The sequence below is a fragment of the Nerophis ophidion genome, linkage group LG16 (assembly GCF_033978795.1).
Source record: "Nerophis ophidion isolate RoL-2023_Sa linkage group LG16, RoL_Noph_v1.0, whole genome shotgun sequence".
NCBI lineage: Eukaryota > Metazoa > Chordata > Actinopteri > Syngnathiformes > Syngnathidae > Nerophis > Nerophis ophidion.
The window spans coordinates 12,064,427-12,084,507 of record NC_084626.1 but is presented as its reverse complement, the minus strand read 5'-3'; the positions used below and the strand labels follow the sequence as shown (position 1 = coordinate 12,084,507).

Genomic DNA, 20,081 nt, shown 5'->3' with positions numbered 1-20,081 from the left:
GGCCTCTGGATCAATAGATCGCTAGGACCGCGGTTGTTGATAGTGGCGGGCGTGAAAAATGTGCGTTTACCTCAAACTGACACTAACTCTTATTAGCGTGTGACTTTAAGGGACTTTTAAAGAGGAAATATTGTTACAAACTTTTCCATGGCGTTGCTCCCTTATTTGTGATTAGTGTAAGCCAGGGGCCGGCAACCCAAAACGTTGAAAGAGCCATATTGGACCAAAGATACAAAAAACTAATCTGTCTGGAGGCGCAAAAAATGAAAAACTCCATACAAGTCTTATAATGAAGGCAACACATGACGTAAGTGTCTCTATTAGCTGTAATAACCTACTATAATGTGACTGTGTCACAGGCTAAGGCAAATCTTCGTTGACAGCAATGTTGAAATTTTACATTTATTCTACACATTTTTACAACATTAGAAACCATTAGTAAATCAGAGGCTACTCTGAAGGTGAGATAACTCCTAAATGATTGACTTTAATGGCCAAAGGTGTAGATGTGTGTGTCCAAGTTAAAGAAAACGGCAGGCTGTCATCTTCTAATAGATTTCTTACAATCTTTGCAAGCTGTGTAGCGTTTGCTGTGGTCTGGAACAACATGGCACACAAACAACTATCAGAAATGAAACCAATATTACATACAGATAATGTGACATGAGACATGCGAATATAAATTAAATACACAGAGGGTAAAAGTAAAGGATGTTAAATAGCATGTTAGCTTGCAGTCATGCACTGACCAAATATGCCTGATTAGCACTCCACACAAGTCAATAACATTAACAAAGCGCACCTTTGTTTATTTAAGCACAGCATAAAACTTTTGGTGGCCAAAATGAGACAGAAGGATTGGAAGATTTTACATGAAAACAAACTGTTGCGTCACAGTCCACACTATGGTGAGTCCAAGAACTGTCAAAATTAGGTGGACAAAACGATGTTCACCAAATACTCTCATCAGTGTAACACACACAAACATATTAAACAGTGGGCTTTATAACAATTGGTAAGGTTTGTGTCATGTTTGTCCTCAAACAAAAAAACATGCTAATACAAAAAATGTATTCCCCCCGCCCATCTTTTTCCATTTTCAATCCTTTTTTAAAGTGCTCCAGTGAGCCACTAGGGCGGTGCTAAAGAGCTGTGGGTTGCTGACCACCATTTAAACTAATTATCATATTCTACTCTTTTTTTGTGTGTTTGTGTAGCAGCACCTGAAGTGAATGTGAAAGCGTGTCATGATTACAATGGTTTGCTGCATTTAAAAAAAATTAAATAAAATACTAATAGCCTATCAGAAGTCCAGTCTTAAAGATCCTGCTCGACCGACCCAATTAAGAACCGGTACCAAAAAATACTGTTACTCGGTATACATCCCTTGTAACGAGGCGGGTCACCTCTGGGTTTGATCCTTCGTCTGTGTGGCAGTCCGGTCTTTGGTTGTGGATTTCTGTTGCATGTGGGGTGGCTTTTGTTTGTTTTTTTTTGTTTTTTTTACTGCTAGGTCAATGCTTTTGTGCTGAGGGGCTTGTCTGTATTTCACCATGTCTTTATAAGTGAGTGCATAACGCTGATTGTGTGAGGGTGTTTAATTTAATGTGAACAATTTCATCAGTCCAACGTGACCCGTTTCACTTCATTGGTCTGATGTGAAGCTTTGGAACCCGGAAAAAAACTTTAAATTAGCCACAGAACTCCTAAAATTAATTGTACTTAAAACTCACAGAAAAGATAAAAATTTGTGTTCTTGTTTCACATCAGGATTGTGGATGATTGAAGTGAATAAAATTAGGGGGGAAAGTTCACTTTTTATTTACTAAACACCAGAACCCTAAATGATGATGCCTGCTACTTTCTTCAGCTGAGTAAACAAATATAAGTTCAGTTCAGTTTCAGTTTATTTGGAACATGCATATAATACAATGTAATGCAGCAGATATTTCTAGTTGTTTGATTACAGCACATCCGAAAGGGAATAGGAAGAAGCTGAGCTTATCCGACCCCTTTTCATACCATAGCAATTTGATCCAATTTCCTTTTTCTCTGTTTGTAACAGAAAAGTGAACAAATAAATAATATACCATAGTAATCATACAATTATTAATTACATAAATATTCTTTGTCTCAATAAGAAAACAAAAAGAGTTCAAGATGTTCATCATAATTCTTGTTCTGTGTATTAAGCAGTGGCACAAACATGTCATTTCAAAACAGAAAGTGCAAGATTGTCAGACACATTTTAAAACAAGCTATGAGTGCACTTTTGTGCATGATGTCACTAAGATGACATATCAAAACAACACTCAATTAAAGTGCACTATTTGTACAGAACGCCACTACAATAGTTCAAAACAAATAAAGTGATGTCACACAAGATATTTCAATAAGTGTCAAATAAAAATGAGCTGCATAATAATGTATATCCTTCGCTATGTGGTAGGTTACTGCGGACGTTATTTCCTTCTGTTGACTAATTTTTTCATACGGTGTTGATGTGGAAATGGTTGGCTCGGCATTTTGTTGGTGTGTCACCAAATGGAGATGTTGACATGCGGAGTAATCACTCTTCATTCTAGCAGGTGACTTTTCAAATGATGCTACATATTAGCAGTAAAGCTACTTTTTGTAGCAACGCTTTTGTCCCACACTTGACAAATTACGGTTGTCTGTTCAACATATTCCCACTTGAAGCCAAACCACCGCCAGACGATGGACCTCCTGGTGTTTTTCTTGGAAATTAATTATTTCTTCATTTGTTACCTAATTCGCACCTTTTCTCTCGTATTACCATTCAGCTAACGTTACCCATGTCGCTACCTCTCTGCTTCGCATACATACGTATGTAACGTCTGTAAGAAGGTGCGCTTGTTGTCTGTGAGGAGAGACAAGAAAGAGTGGGAAGAGCTTGTAGTGTAATGCCAGCAGCTAAAAGCAACGGCATGAGAACGTATACTCAAATATCACGATATAGTCATTTTCTATTATGGCACAGAGACAAACTCGCGATATATCGATATATCGCCCAGCCCTAGGTACGAGCATACAATTGTTTTAAATTTGATTTTCATCTAAGGTTATATTTCTCCTCTTTTGTTGAGAAGAATTGTTGTACATTCTTGGGTAGCAGGTTATAGTTTACTTTTTACGTCATTTTAGCTGTTTGCAAATGCACCATATTATTGAATTTCAATAATTGTGATTCAATGAATAAAAGGGTTTGTACGTTCTCTACATCCAACATGATGTGTTATTCTAATTGATCTTTTTTGTAACACCGTTCGTGAATGAAGTGGTGTGGTCTTTAGTGAATATGCTCCAAATGTTTGCGCCGCAGGTGTTTCCGTCTGCTGACCGTGGAGCAGCACCTGAAGGTGGCCTTTTCCAAGGTGCTGCGGCACACCAGGAAGAACCCCACCAACTCCAAGGACAAAGCAACCACTATCCGCCTCCTCAAAGGGCAAAGTTCACATAAAGGTGTTTGGACTTTCCCTCCCAGTAGAATTAGTGCTTGTGTTGCTATTTAATGTGTCGTTTTTTTATTCTCCTAGACGACATGTATGACGAGCAGGTTGAAGATCCAGAAAATCCTCTTCGTTGTCCCATCAAACTCTATGACTTTTATCTCTTCAAATGGTGAGTCACTTCTCCTTTTTCCCTCGCTCCTGGCCGTCGTAGCTCCTTCACCTCTCGCTCTCCCCGCCGCAGCCCTCAAAGCGTCAAAGGCCGTAACGACACGTACTACATGACCCCGGAGTCGGTGGTGGCGCCCAACAGTCCTATGTGGTACTCGTCACAGCCGCTGTCCACGCAGCAGCTGGAGCAGATGTTGGCGCGCATCTTGGTGGTGCGAGAGGTGCAGGAGATCATAGGTGCCGCCTCTGAGAGCTAAAGCGAGCAAGAGACCGCGAGCCAAAGGGAGATTGTGATCCTGTCAAAGATTTCTGACTCTAAACTTGCCGACTCAACAATCACACGCTAACGAAGCAGTGATGTGAGGACTCTGATTAAGTCTTTTCAACATTTACTCTTCTTTCACCTCCTGCTTTGTGTTCTTCTCATCCCAAACGTTTCTTGCAGGGACCACTGCTCACCTTCTTTTCTATTCTGTGTTGATATGTATAAAGTTGACCTGGTGCCTGTTTTCAAACATCTCTTCAGTTGTTCCCTTGTAGTCGTCCAGGAGACTAGAAAGCTTTTTTTCTCAGGTGGAAAGATGTGATTGACACCCATAAAGACATTTTTCAACAGCTTTGTCTTCGTTATTCAGCATTCTTAAAGGTGACCGTTAGAGATGTCCGATAATATCGCACTGCCTATATTATCTCCCGATAAATGCTTTGAAGTGAAGTGAATTATATTTATATAGCGCTTTTCTCTAGTGACTCAAAGCGCTTTACATAGTGAAACCCAATATCTAAGTTACATTTAAACCAGTGTGGGTGGCACTGGGAGCAGGTGGGTAAACTGTCTTGCCCAAGGACACAACGGCAATGACTAGGATGGCGGAAGCGGGAAATGAACCTGCAACCCTCAAGTTGCTGGTACGGCCGCTCTACCAACCGAGCTATGCCGCCCCAAAATGTAATATGATATCGGTAATTATCGGTATTGGTTTCCAAAAGTAAAATTTATGACTTTTTAAAACGCCGCTGTACGGAGTGGTACACGGAGGTAGGGAAAAGTACAGAGCGCCAATAAACCTTAAAGGTACGGCCTTTGCGTGCCGGCCCAGACACATAATATCTAGGGCTTTTCACACACACAGGTGAATACAAGGCATACTTGGTCAATAGCCATACAGGTCACACTGAGGGTGGCCGTATAAACAACTTTAACACTGCTACAAATATGCGCCACACTGTGAACCCACACCAAACAAGAATGAAAAACACATTTCGGGAGAACATCTGCACCATAACAGAACGAATACCCAGAACCCCTTGCTGCACTAACTCTTCCGGGACGCTACAATATATACCCCCCGCTACCCCCAACCCCGCCCACCTCAACGTCCTCATGCTCTCTCAGGGAGAACATTTCCCAAAATCCAAGCTGCTGTTTTGAGGGATGTTTAAAAAAAATTATGCACTTTGTGACTTCAATAATAAATATGGCAGTGCTATGTTGGCATATTTTACCATAACTTGACAAAATCTTGTCACATTGTTTAATGCATCCAGCGGGGCATCACAACAAAATTAGGCATAATAATGTGTTGATTCTACGACTGTATATATCGGTATCGGTTGATATCGGAATCGGTAATTAAGAGTTGGACAATATCGTCAAAAAAGCCATTGTCAGACATCTCTAGTGATTATCTTACTAAACGTTACATGAATGTACTTAATGAATGTTTGACTACTTTTTACACAACTTGTTCTCGTCAATGACCACTCAATTCAGATGTGAACCTTTTTGCTGACTGGACACTTCTCTGAGGACATCCTGCTGGAGGCCTCAGTATGTCCAGGTACTGCTGATCCATTCTTGGCTTTGGTCTTCGTCTCGACCAAGAGGATGTTTACATTTCAATCTGCACATCTATCTTTTGTGGATCACACGTCAATTTTGTTGTTCAGCTTCTTGTTAGAGAACAAGTTGTGGGAAAAAGCAGTCACAGTTTACTGACGGTCAACCAATGTTGATAGTACTGAAGTGAAGTGAATTATATTTATATAGCGCTTTTCTCTAGTGACTCAAAGCACTTTTACAAAGTGAAACCCAATATCTAAGTTACATTTAAACCAGTGTGGGTGGCACTGGGAGCAGGTGGGTAAAGTGCCTTGCCCAAGGACACAACAGCAGTGACTAGGATGGCGGAAGCAGGAATCGAACCTGGAACCCTCAAATTGTTGGCACGGCCACTCTACCAACCGAGCTATACACTAGTGGTGAATGTCAATGCTAGTACTAGTAATGTATTTCAGTAGTTATAGTGCAGTAATATCAGTGCTAGTACCAATGTAGTACTAGTAGTGTATGTCAGTAGCTATAGTGTGGTACTATTAGTAGTGTATGTCAGGGGTAGTACCAATTGTGTACTACTAGTATTATGTTAGTAATTATAGTGTAGTACTAATAATGTACTAGCAGTAAATGTCAATGCTAGTACTAATGTAGTACTAGTAATGTATTTAAGTAGTTATAGTGTGGTGTATATCCATCCATCCATCTTCTTCCGCTTATCCGAGGTCGGGTCGCGGGGGCAACAGCCTAAGCAGGGAAACCCAGACTTCCCTCTCCCCAGCCACTTCGTCTAGCTCTTCGCGGGGGATCCCGAGGCGTTCCCAGGCCAGCCGGGAGACATAGTCTTCCCAACGTGTCCTGGGTCTTCCCCGTGGCCTCCTACCGGTTGGACGTGCCCTAAACACCTCCCTAGGGAGGCGTTCGGGTGGCATCCTGACCAGATGCCCGAACCACCTCATCTGGCTCCTCTCGATGTGGAGGATCAGCGGGTTTACTTTGAGTTCCTCCCGGATGGCAGAGCTTCTCACCTTATCTGTAAGGGAGAGCCCCGCCACACGGCGGAGGAAACTCATTTCGGCCGCTTGTACCCGTGATCTTATCCTTTCGGTCATAACCCAAAGCTCATGACCATAGGTGAGGATGGGAACGTAGATCGACCGGTAAATTGAGAGCTTTGCCTTCCGGCTCAGCTCCTTCTTCACCAGAACGGATCGATACAACGTCCGCATTACTGAAGACACCGCACCGATCCGCCGGCGTATATCAGTGCTAGTACAAATGTAGTACTATTAGTGTGTGTCAGTGCTAGAACTAATGTAGTACTAGTAATGTATGTCAGTAGTTATAGTGTAGTACTATCAGTGGTGTATGTCAGGGGTAGTACCAATTGTGTACTACTCGTATTATGTTAGTAATTATAGTGTAGTACTAATAATGTACAAGTAGAGTATGTCAATGCTTGTACTGATATAGTACTAGTAGTATGTCAAAGAGTAGTACTACTAGTGGTGTATGTCAGGGCTCGTACCAATTGTGTACTACCAGTATTATGTTAGTAATTATAGTGTAGTACTAATAATGTACTAGTAGTGTATGTCAATGCTATTACTAAGGTTGTACTAGTAATTTATTTCAGTAGTTAATAGTGTGTTGCATATCAGTGCTAGTACCAATATTGTAGTACTATTAGTGTATACTAATAAAGTACTAGTAGTGTATGTGAGGGCTAGCACTAATGTAGTACTAGTGTAATATAGTATGTCAGTAGTTGTAGTGGTATATGTCCGCTCTAGTACCAATACTGTACTACTGGTAGTATGTCAGTTATCACAGTGTAGTACTAATGTATTAGTTGTGTATGTCAGTGCTAGTACTCATGTTGTAATAGTTTAGTACTTCTAGTGGTTTATGTCAGTGCTAGTACCAATAGTCTACTACTATCAAAATGTCAGTAATTATAGTGTAGTACTAATAATGTACTCCTTGTGTCTGTCAGTGCTAGTACTCATCTTGTAATAGTGTAGTATGTTAGTGCTAGTACCAATAGTGTAGTACTAGTAGTATGTCAGTAATTAGTGTTGTACTAATGATAATGATTCTGATAATGTACGGTTAGTGTATGTCAGGGCTAGCACTAATAAAGTACTAATAATGTATGTCTGTTGTAATAGTGTAGTACTATTAGTGGTGTATGTCAGGGCTAGTACCAATAGTGTACTACTAGTATTAATTCAGTAATTATAGTGTAGTACTAATGTACTAGTAGTGTAAGTCAGTGCAAGTACTCATGTAATAGTGTAGTACTTCTAGTGGTGTATGACAGTGCTAGTACCAATAGTGTACTACTAGTAGTATGTCAGTAATTATATTCTAGTACTAATAATGTAATAGTAGTGTATGTCAGTGCTAGTACTCACGTTGTAATAGTGAAGTATTATTAGTGGTGTATGTCAGTGCTAGTGCCAACAGTGTACTACTAGTAGTATTTCAGTAATTATAGTGTAGTACTAATGTACTAGTAGTGTAAGTCAGTGCAAGTACTCATGTTGTAATAGTGTAGTACTTCTAGTGGTGTGTGACAGTGTTAGTACCAATAGTGTACTACTAGTAGTATGCCAGTAATTATATTCCAGTACTAATAATGTACTATTAGTGTATGTCAGTGTTCGTACTCATGTGGTAAGAGTGAAGTATTATTAGTGGTGTATATCAGTGCTAGTGCCAATAGTGTACTACTAGTAGTAAGTCAGTAATTACAGTGTAGTACTAAAATTTACTAGTAGTGTATATCAGTGCTCATACGAATGTTATATTAGTGTAGTACTCCTAGTGGTGTGTGTTAGGGGTAGTACTACTACTGTGGTAATAGTAGTGTATGTCGAAGCTACTAATGTAGTTCTAGTTGTGTATCTCAGCAGTAGACCAGTTGATCTGCCGTTTCTTTTCTTTTACTCCTATGTCCCACTCTCCCTTGTGGATGACGTACTGGCTGTCCAGAGTCGGGACCCAGGATGGACCACTCATCCAGAGTCGGGACCCATGAGGGACCGCTTGCCTGTGTATCAGCTTGGGACATCCCTGCGCTGCTGAATCGCTTCCGCTTGGGATGGTTTCCTGTTGGCTTCGCTTTGGACTGGACTCTCGCGGCTGGATCCACTATGGATTGAACTTTCACAGTATCATGTTGGACCCGCACGCCATCCATTGCTTTCCTCTCCAAGGTTCTCAGTCATCATTGTCACCGACGTCCCACTGGGTGTGAGTTTTCCTTGCCCTTATGTGGGCCTACCGAGGATGTCGTAGTGGTTTGTGTTGTGGTTTGTGCAGCCCTTTGAGACACTAGTTATTTAGGGCTATATAAGTAAACATTGCTTGATAATTGATTGATGATAGTTTACTACTAGTAGTGCGTATATGTAAGCGCTGGAACTGCGGTTCTAGTAGTGTTTGTCAGTAGTAGTGTTTTTTTAGTAGTACTAGTAGTGTATGTCAGTAGTAGTGTAATTTTAGTGGTACTAGTAGTGTGTGTCAATAGCAGTTGAGTGTAGTACTGTATGTCAATACTAGTGTGGCACTAGTATAGTACCAGTGTTGTACTATTGTCAGTACTAGTAGTGTCTTTCAAATTCTGAGGCCAAGCTTAAAAAAAAATGTCCTTTTGTAAAACAAGCACACTTGCATTTAGATATATTTATTGAAATGATTTACAAAATGATGTTTAGTATTTCTATCCCATTTAAAAATAGCACATGGTTTATTTGTCGTCTTTCTGCTTGGGAAAAGTTAAATGCAACTGATTGAGTGTTTGGATAAAGAATTTAGGCAGCGGACATGACACTTGGATGCTTCCAGGCAGTGTCATCTGTCTGGCATGTAAGTGAAGAGGAACATGGCGGACTTTACTCTGCTCAAGGCCCAGCTTCCCCAGCACGCCTTCCGGCAGTTTCTGCAGGAGAGATATACATATATTATGTTAATAATCTATAATAATGATATAATATATTAAGGCCTGCAGGATTCTGCAAAAAAAGTGACGTATGGACAACAGGGCTTGAAAGTGTGACGTGGAAACGCGTTGCGGGTCTTGCTGGACCCTGAATCGCTTATTTACATGGTTTGAATACAAGACTGTGCTTCAGTTTAGTTTTTTTTTTTCTTTAACAAATTTAAAACATGGTGCAAACTTTTCAGGAAAACAACTATTTTTGTGAGATTGTTGTCATTTCCAGTGTGTAAGCAAAGCCGAAGTTATGAAACTAATAAAGAGATGGTGAATTGCCATGAAAGCAGCTGTGAGATGATCAAACACGACTTTTAATGCCATCACCTGGATGTGTTCATTGCATTTTTAGACTGGTAAGTTAGAATCAAAACATGATTCATTTAGTTACACATGTAGCATTTAGTTGGTTGTTAGCATTAGCCAAGCAGCGTACAGTATTTTGGAGAAAAACGTAATGTCAGTTTACTTTTAGTCTTGGTAAGCACAAAAATATTACTTTCGGAGAAGTAGCACAGTGACCCAAGTATTTGATCGTAATACTGGGCTTATTTTTTCAGGGAAACCTGCTTAGGAAAGGAGGTTGCCGACCTCACAACATCAACACAAAATAAATGTAAGCTGCAGATGATGTGCAATTTGAATGGACGACAATAAACCTAAACACACTTTGCATTCTGAAATTCTTCACCAGTGTAAAAATGTACTCTGTTGACGACATATACCGTATTTTCCGACAATAAGGCGCACTTAAAAATAATTTTTTCCCCTCAAAACTCGACAGTGCACCTTATAACCCGATGTGCCTAAAGTAAGGAATACGTTTGATTGAGCTTTCCCACCTCGAAGCTAAAGACTATAAAAATGGTACCCATTACCTCCCTGCTTGGCACTCAGCATCAAGGTTTGCAATTGGGGATTAAATCACCAAAAATGATTCCCGGGCACGGCACCGCTGCTGCCTACTGCTCCCCTCACCTCCCAGGGAGTGATCAAGGGTGATGGGTCAAATGCAGAGAATCATTTCGCCACATCTAGTGTGTGTGTGACAATCATTGGTACTTTAACTTTAACTTTATTTTGTTTGGTACATGGTGTAATAATAAGTGTGATCAGTAGATGGCAGTTACACATAAGAGATAAGTCTAGGCTGTAGTATGATGGCAATGTGACTCAAGTAAACAACACCAACATTTTATATCTTCTATTTAAAAATATAGAACATCACACACGACGCTTGAAAATGTTTTAGTACGACTTTGGTAAGCTATGAAGCCGCACCGCTTGATGGATTGTCTGCGCATTAAACATACGAGTATTATTAGGGTGCGTGTATAAGGTAAGACATTATCTAGCATTGTGTTTTGCAATATTATACAAAAGCAACTTTTCTTACCAACTTGTACCTACTGATCTGTATTTGGGATCTGCATGAATCCTGAAAAATTGCGCGTGTCCGCCTTTGTAATCGGTCAAGACACCATAGTCGATAAGCTTCTTCTTTTTCCTCTATCTTCTTGTTATGGGACATTCGTCCTCCTCTGTTGCCATTTCTGATATAAAGTAATGTAAAGTTCTTACTTATATCTGTCAGTAAACTCGCCATGAAAGCGCTAAAACATACCGGAGTAGTGAGTTTACATAATTCACCCAAAGATCTTTAGTTATTATAGAGTTCCGGTTGGACGGTTTTTCACTGGACACATTTCCAGTGTGGTTGTTTCCGGATGAGGAGATGCTGCTCCGTTATTGATTGAAGTAAAGTCTGAATGTCATTAAAATAGTTAGCTCCATCTTTTGACACTTCTTCTACTCCACTCCTTGCACGCTACACCGCGACAATTAAGATGACGGGGAGAACACGCTGTCGAAAGTGAGCCACGTAAATAAGACCGCCCACAAAACGGCGCATTATGAAACGTCAGAAAGCAGCTTGAATATGGTCTGTAAAACATCATCTATGCAACATTTTCACCAAAGAACCACCATTACATGTTATGTAGACCACAAGGAAGTGTTGTACATTTAGAAAAAAAATAAATAATATGACTCCTTTAATGCGCCCTATTATCCGGCGCACTTAATATATGAAAAAAGATCCAAAATAGACCATTCATCGGCAGTGCGCCTTATAATCCGGATTCATGCAGATCCCAAATACAGATCAGCAGGTACCAGAAGGTAAAAAAAAAGTTGCTTTTGCATAATATTGCGAAACAAAATGCCAGATAATATGTCTTACCTTATACACACACCATAATAATACTCCTATAATGAAACACACAAAATGGTGCGGTTTACACTTATCTCTTATGTTTGACTGCCATCTACTGCTCACACTTATCATTACACCATGTACCAAATAAAATAGCTTTGAGGTGGGTAATCTCCATCCATCCATCCATCCATTTTCTACCTCTTATTCCCTTTGGGGTGGCGGGGGGCGCTGGTGCCTATCTCAGCTACAATCGGGGGGAAGGCGGGGTACACCCTGGACAAGTCGCCACCTCATCGCTGGGCCAACACAGATAGACAGACAGCATTCGCACTCACATTCGTAAACTCAACTAAACTTATTCCTTACATTAGGCGCACCGGGTTATAAGGCGCACTGTCGACTTTTGAGGAAAAAAAGGATTTTAAGTGCGCCTTGTAGCCTGGATAATTTGGTAATAAAGACAAGTGAATTAATTCATACAAATGATTCCTCGCCAGTCAGTAAATAGCAGCCAACTCGCCCTGGCTCACTAACATTTCTATAAATGTAACAACCTTTCAGAGATTTCACATGTCTTAATGCCTGCTCTGTTTTATTTTACCATACAAACATCAAAGTTAAAAAGCATGTGAAGTTGAATCATTTCAATCAAACTACCTGTGGTGCCAGTTTGCTCTGGTGCGAATATTTGTGGTCGCCCAAAATGGGGCACGCCAGCGCAGACGCCATGTGGACCCTCAACTGGTGCTTCACGTCTGTGAAAAACAGACATCATTGGTACGTTTCATCCGAAACATCCCAGGTAGGTCAAAGGTCGTCGTACCAGTAAAAGCTTGCAGCTCCACCAGGCTGCACCCGCTACTGCTGTCCAGGACTTTGTACTTGGTGGCGGCAGGAAGGGCTTGACGATGGGCTCGCATTTTAGTGAGTCCGGTGCCTCTCTCGTTAATTCTGTAGACGGGGCTCAGGCCCATCTGCAACAGGTAGAAAGAAAGGCGAGGAAAAAACAAGCGTGTGAATGGTAGGCTTACCTTGAAATGAGACGGTGGACTGCGACTTCTCTCTCTATGATGGGAATGTCGATGATGCCCTCAGATGGCACTGGCACGCCCACGGTGACGATCCTGGGGAGGAATGCTGGGTATTATCTGACCTCAAACACATCTTGTCATTTCAAATCTGCACAGTAGATGGCGGCATAGCTGCTGCTTAACTCACTAGAACACAGGTGTCAAACTCAAGGTCGGGGGCCAAATCTGGCCCACCACATTATTTTATGTGGCCCGCGAAAGCCTGGAAATAATGTGTTAAGTTTTAAAAAGTTAATAATGTGTTAAAAAGTTCTTACTAAATATTTTTATTTCCCTTTTAAACATCATGTACTGCATGCAATTGCGTATATTTTAAAATTCAATATTATCAAAATCAAAATATTATATTATGTATTCCAAACATACATTTTTGTTAAAAAGAGGATAAATACTGTACGTAAATATCTGCTTGACTTATGATTTCAAAACAAATGATCAATCAAACTGTAGACTGTAAAATTGACAAGAGATTTTACGGTTAAATTCAGCCGACTTGAGTTTTTTACTGTAAAATCAACTTTGGTACTGTTTTTTCCATATACAGTAAGACACTAAAAATAAAAAAAATTAAGAAAACATGGAAACAAGATTTTACGGTAAAAACAAACAAACTGGAGCTTTGTTGCTTGAATTTTACTGCTAAAAATAGTGGTATTGTTTCTCCATTCCGTTCTCTTTATTCCATTTTTTATATGCTGTGAAAAAAACAAAAAAAACACTGCTTTTACTGTAAAATTTGCTGACTGATCTGCAAGTTTTTAAAGTAAAATTGTAATATTTTTTTACAGCTTATGTAAAAAAATATATTGTTAATGTATTATATATATATATATATATATATATATATATATATATATATATATATATATAATATATAAGTATATATTATATATATATATATATATATATATATATATATATATATATATATTATATATAATATATATATATATATATATATATATATATATATATATATATATATATATATATATATATATATATATAAATATATATATATATATATATACGGGGCGGTATAGCTTGGTTGGTAGAGCGGCCGTGCCAGCAACTTGAGGGTTGCAGGTTCGATCCCGGCTTCCGCAATCCTAGTCACTGCCGTTGTGTCCTTGGGCAAGACACTTTACCCACCTGCTCCCAGTGCCACCCACACTGGTTTAAATGTAACTTAGATATTGGGTTTCACTATGTAAAGCGCTTTGAGTCACTAGAGAAATAGCGCTATATAAATATAATTCACTTCACTTACACACACACACACACACACACACACACACACACACACACACACACACACACACACACACACACACACACACACACACACACACACACACACTCGTATATTCATATATTACTCATTGTTAAATGCGGCCCTCTGAGGGCAACCATAACTGCGATTTGGCCCTCAATGAAAACCAGTTTAACAAACCTGCACTGTATATTTAGCTAGTAGTCAACTGAGAAACTGATCAGGCGGGCCGGTTCTACATTCGGAATGAAACTGGACTCACTGGTGACGGTGGCAGAGAAGAGGACTGTTGACAAACTAGTGAGCATCCTGGATGATGCCAGTCACCCTCTGCATAGCGTTATCAGTAGCCAAAGGAGCCTGTTCAGTGCTAGACTGCTTTATCCCAAGTGCAGGACTAATAGACTCAAAAACTCCTTTATCCCACACGCTATTAGACTGTACAACTCCTCTCTGGGGTATTTTTAGAAGGTGGCGCATTATAAAATTAGATGCAGTCCGCAAATGGCTCCTGGCCGCACTTTGGACACGTCTGATCTAGCCATCCATCCATTTTTCTACCACTTGTCTTCTCGGGGTCGCCGGGGTGGGGGCTGGAGCCTATCCCAGCTGCACTTGGGCAATATAGATAGATAGATAGATAGATAGATAGATAGATAGATAGATAGATAGATAGATAGATAGATAGATAGATAGATAGATAGATAGATAGATAGATAGATAGATAGATAGTACTTTATTGATTCCTTCAAGAGAGTTCCTTCAGGAAAATTAAAATTCCAGCAGCTGTGTACAGAGTTGAGATCAATTTAAAAAAAGTAAAACGTAAATAATGGGGGTTTAAATGGAAACAAAATAGAGAAATATTACAATAAGAATAAAAAATAAAAAGCAACAATGGGATTAAAAATATAGCAGTAAAATAAGAATATAACAAGAGAAAGTAGGCAGTAGTGAGCATGTTATGAAAACATATTGCACTGTTATTGTTTTGCATCCCCTGTCATCCTTGTACCCCCCCGACCCCCAGGCAGCATACCCCTTCCCCTTCGAGCTGTCCTGGATGAACGGAAATGACCTTTTCCAATAATTTTGTAACTTGCAAGCGTACTTCTTCTTTATCGTCGTCGGTATGTCTCTTCTTCGTCTCTGTTATGTTTTTGGACATTAATACTTGCCGTAGTTTTGAAGCAATGCACGATGTGAATCCGGATGTTGTGTGTCAGTGTATTAAAGTGCCGGCTGGAATAAACACACGCTGAGAAATAGCTTAGTCCCTACCTTCTTTATGGGTTATAGATAAACCTATGAATAACGGAGACATATATAATAGTCTCCTTTTCAGGTGAGAGAGGCCGCTAAAAGCAGTGCAAGTGCCATATATTTATCTGTACGGTAATCTATTCATTTATATCTGCACCATATTGCTTTTTCTATCCTACACTACCAAGAGCTAATGCAACGAAATTTCGTTCTTATTTGAACTGTAAAGTTCAAATTTGAATGACAATAAAAACGAAGTCTAAGTCTAAAAGTCTTTAAGGCACGCCCCCAATATTGTTGTCGGCTGGAAATCGGGAGAAATTCGGGAGAATGGTTGTTCCGGAAGATTTTCAGGAGGGGCACTGACATTCGGGAGTCTCCCGGGAAAATCGGGAGGGTTGGCAAGTATGGAGAGAGGACGCTAAAGGCAGTGCCTTTAAGACACGCCCCCAAAATTGTTGTCCGGGGGGAAATGGGGAGAAATTCGGGAGAACGGTTGTCCCGCGAGATTTTCGGGAGGGCCACTGAAATTCGGGAGTCTCCTGGGAAAATCAGGAGGGTTGGCAAGTGTGCCTTAGAGCAGTGGTTCTCAAATGTGGGTACTTGAAGATATGCCAAGGCGTACGTGAGATTTTTTTTTAAATATTCTAAAAATAGCAACAATTTAAAAATTATTTATAAATATATTTATTGAATAATACTTCGACAAAATATGAATGTAAGTCCATAAACTGAAAAGAAATACAACAATGCAATATTCAGTGTTGATAGCTACATTTTTTGTGGACATGTTCTATTAATATTGATGCTAAAGATCTCTTTTTTGTGAAGAAATCTTTAGGATTAAGTTCATGAATCCAGATGGATCTCTATTACAATTCCAAAAGATTGCACTTTAAGTTGATGATTACTTCTATGTGTAGGAATCTTTATTTATAATTGAATGACTTGTTTATTTTTCAACAAGTTTTTAGTTATTTTTATATCTTTTTTCCAAATAGTTAAAGAAAGACCACTACAAATGAGCAATATTTTGCACAGTTATACAATTTAATAAATCAAAATCAGATGACACAGTGCTATATTTTACTTCTTTATATCTTTTTTTTCACCCAAAAATGCTTTGCTCTGATTAGGGGGTACTTGAATTAAAACAAAATTTCACAGGGGGTACATCACTGAAAAAAGGTTGAGAACCATTGCCTTAGAGCAGTGTTTTTTAACCACTGTGCCGCGGCACACTAGTGTGCCGCGAAATACAGTCAAGGGTGCGGTGGGAGATTGTCTAATTTCACCTATTTGGGTTAAAAATATTTTTTGCAAACCAGTAATTAGAGTCTGCAAATGATGTGTTGTTGTTGAGTGTCGGTGCTGTCTAGAGCTCTCCCATATCAGTAGGTGGCCGCCGGTAGTTAATTCCTTTGTAGATGTCGGAAACAGCGGGAGGCAGTATGCAGGTAAAAAGGTTTCTAATGCTTAAACCAAAAATTAAAAAAAGGTGGGTCCCCCTAAGAAAAGGCATTGAAGCTTAGGGAAGGCTATGCGGAACCAAACTAAAACTAAACGGGCTACAAATGTAAACAAATACGGAACGCTAGACAACAGCAAAGACTTACTGTGGAGCAAAGACGGCGTCCACAATGTACAACCGAACATGACATGACAATCAACAATGTCCCCACAAAGAAGGATGAAAACAACTGCAATACTCTTGATTGCTAAAACAAAGTAGATACGGGAAATATCGCTTAAAGGAAGAAATGAAACTGCTACAGTGAAATACCAACAAAAAAAGAGAAAAAGACACCAAAATAAGAGTGAAAGACAAGAAGTAAAACACTTAATACAGGAAAACAGCAAAAAAGTGAAAATAAGTCATGATGTGACGTGACAGATGGTGACAGTACATTTACTTTATGACAAGAGCTATAGTGATGCATGCTTGCTTGCTTCTGCTTTAAGGTCATATCCAACAATTGCGACAACCACATTTTACAGTTAGGTGAGTTTCAATTTTAAATGATTTCTGTTGGTGGGCTTCACGGTGCCAGAGGGGTTAGTGCATGGGTGTCAAACTCTGGCCCGCGGGCCAAATTTTGGCCCGCCGTGTAATTTCATTTGGCACTTGAGGCAATATCAAATTACCATTAGAGCTGGCCCGCCGCTGTAACACCGCATTCACCACTAATGCTCATACTCGTCAACCCTCCCGATTTCCACCCGGACAATAATATTGGGGGCGGGCTGAAAAAGCACTGCCTTTGGCGTTCTCTATATGTCGCCACGTCCGCTTTTCCTCCATACAAACAGCGTGCCGGCGCACTCACATAATATATGCGGCTCATACACACACACACGTGTATGCAAGGCATACTTGGTCAACAGCCATACAGGTCACACTGAGGGTGGCCGTATAAACAACTTTAACACTGTTACAAATATACGCCACACTGTGAACCCACAGCAAACAAGAATGACAAACACATTTCGGGAGAACATCTGCACCGTAACACAACATAAACACAACTGAACAAATACCCAGAACCCCTTGCATCACTAACTCTTCCGGGATGCCACAACATACACCTCCGCTACCACCAAATCCCGCCCCAACTCGAACCCGCCGCCGAAAAGAGGCATTCAATTTGTATTTTATTTGATATGCCATTGATATTTTTTAATTATTATTATTTAAAACTCGATTTTGCATGTCACTATAAAGTTATATAAGCCTTGCTTGGTCAATATTCAATGCAAAACTTGTTTGGGTCCCTATTAAAGGATTAATTTGTTCAACCTCGGCCCGCGGCTTCGTTCAGTTTTAAATTTTGGCCCACTCTGTATTTGAGTTTGACACCCCTGGGTTAGTGCGTCTGCCTCACAATATGAAGGTCCTGCAGTACTGTGTTCAATCCCAGGCTCGGGATCTTTCTGTGTGGAGTTTGCATGTTCTCCCCGTGAATGCGTGGGTTCCTTCCGGGTACTCCGGCTTCCTCCCACTTCCAAAGACATGCACCTGGGGATAGGTTGATTGGCAACACTAAATTGGCCCTAGTGTGTGAATGTGAGTGTGAATGTTGTCTGTCTATCTGTGTTGGCCCTGCGATGAGGTGGCGACTTGTCCAGGGTGTACTCCGCCTTCTGCCCGATTGTAGCTGAGATAGGCGCCAGCGCCCCCCGCGACCCCAAAAGGGTATAAGTGGTAGGAAATGGATGGATGGATGCCTCTGCATTTTTTCAACGCAAAAAATGTGCCTCGGCTCAAAAATGGTTTAAAAACACTGCCTTAGAGGGCCACTTACCAGTATTTTCTCTGTACTTCATTACTCCTGTGAAGTTCATAAATGTGTTCCACTGCTTCTTCACTCCTCGCCAGGAGGAGAACTCCCGTCATCTCCTTCTCCAGCCCCAAACATGGCAGCAGCTGAGAATCACACCTGGCCTTCATACCCTCCATCATTTTGGCCAAGACAGGAAGCACAGAGGAGATGGAAGTGTCCTTGCTGGAATCTGACAACAGAAGCAGCAGCTTAGCTCCACTTTAAAGACAAACATGAAGTGTTTAGGTCACCTCGCAGAGGAACATTGTAGGGTTTGTTGATAAGAACCACATGCTGGTTTTGGTACAGAACATTTCTGCTGAGGTGCTTGGCTAGCACGTTGGGATGAACTTTCTGAAGCTGCAGACTGAACCTTTTTAACTCCGCCACCTTCTTCTGCACGCTGGACATCGGAGCTTCAGCCGCCTGGACTTTGGGTTCCGCCTGTTGGAGCTTCCGAGCCAAGTCTATGGCTCGAAGCGGGGATTTCTTTCTTTTCGCGGCGTCTGGAGCTTGCGTCGCCGCGGCAGTAGCCTGGCCCCGGCTGAGGCACGGTGCCTCAGCCCACCACCGGTGACAATTTTCCCGTGTTCTCAAGAGCGATAAGAGGGCGTTCAGACTGGATCTCCAGTCGCCCGTGAGAGAAGTTCTTCCACATCTGTTCATTGTTGCACTTTCAACCAATCACGTGTGCTAGTAAACAACCTTAGCATGCGTGCTAGCATAGAATTCAGTAACTTCCGGTTTATTCTTTCCAAAATAAGTGTATTTTGTCGTAAAACACTATCTAACGAGCAATAAAAGTGTGTTATACACAGTATTTTTTATTACTACTCCTGCAATAGCAATACAAGAAGAGAAGAGAACGGGTGTGTTGAATCAAACTGATGCGAAAATAAAACTATTCAAGTTAAGATATTAAAAAAATACATTACAGTAACAAATAAAGCGTTTATTAATTGGTAAAAAAAAATAAAATGCTTGAGCAGGGGCGAAAATTGGAAACATGAATCGACACAATGAATTCTCATTGTATTTTTATTATTTCTTAAACAAAAAAAAAATCATTTAATTTGGTAATTACTTTGTGATAAATTAATTTGATAATGCATGCAACTGTAATCGGATAGAAGATCCATCCATCCATTTCTACCGCTTATTCCCTTTGGTGTCGCAGGTAGCGCTGGTGCCTATCTCCGCTACAATCGGGCGGAAGGCGGAGTACACCCTGGACAAGTCGCTCTCATCTCAGCGGATAGAAGATGTAATTATAATTATGTCTAATTGATATAACGTGTGCTATTAAACAACCTTAGCATGGAATGTGACGCATGCTAGCATAGCATTTAGTTACTTTCAGGTGATTATTTCCAAAATAAGTGTATTTTGTCGTAAAAACTTTTTAACCAGCAATAAAATTGTGTTATACTCCTCTCTG

The 20,081-nt window shown here is 40.3% G+C and overlaps 2 protein-coding genes across 4 annotated transcripts in view; one reads left to right on the top strand and one right to left on the bottom strand.

The window, feature by feature from the left end:
• Positions 1 to 4,256, top strand: part of LOC133534937 (transcriptional regulator QRICH1-like) — a 34,586-nt gene extending 30,330 nt beyond the window's left edge. For all 3 annotated transcript variants that reach the window (XM_061874260.1, XM_061874261.1, XM_061874262.1), the window contains exons 9-11: positions 3,344 to 3,483; positions 3,558 to 3,642; positions 3,715 to 4,256. In XM_061874260.1, the coding sequence (XP_061730244.1) occupies positions 3,344 to 3,483; positions 3,558 to 3,642; positions 3,715 to 3,898 (409 nt within the window). In that variant the 3' untranslated portion in view covers positions 3,899 to 4,256. The remainder of the gene's footprint in view (positions 1 to 3,343; positions 3,484 to 3,557; positions 3,643 to 3,714) is intronic.
• A 4,893-nt stretch (positions 4,257 to 9,149) lies between these two features.
• On the bottom strand, positions 9,150 to 19,397 carry LOC133534934 (pseudouridylate synthase RPUSD4, mitochondrial-like). Its single transcript, XM_061874256.1, is given in 7 exon segments — positions 9,150 to 9,424; positions 12,354 to 12,451; positions 12,520 to 12,670; positions 12,728 to 12,750; positions 12,753 to 12,820; positions 18,626 to 18,833; positions 18,895 to 19,397. Coding segments are annotated over 7 exon segments (1,155 nt in total). The 5' UTR covers positions 19,310 to 19,397; the 3' UTR covers positions 9,150 to 9,232.
• Positions 19,398 to 20,081: the final 684 nt, after the last annotated feature.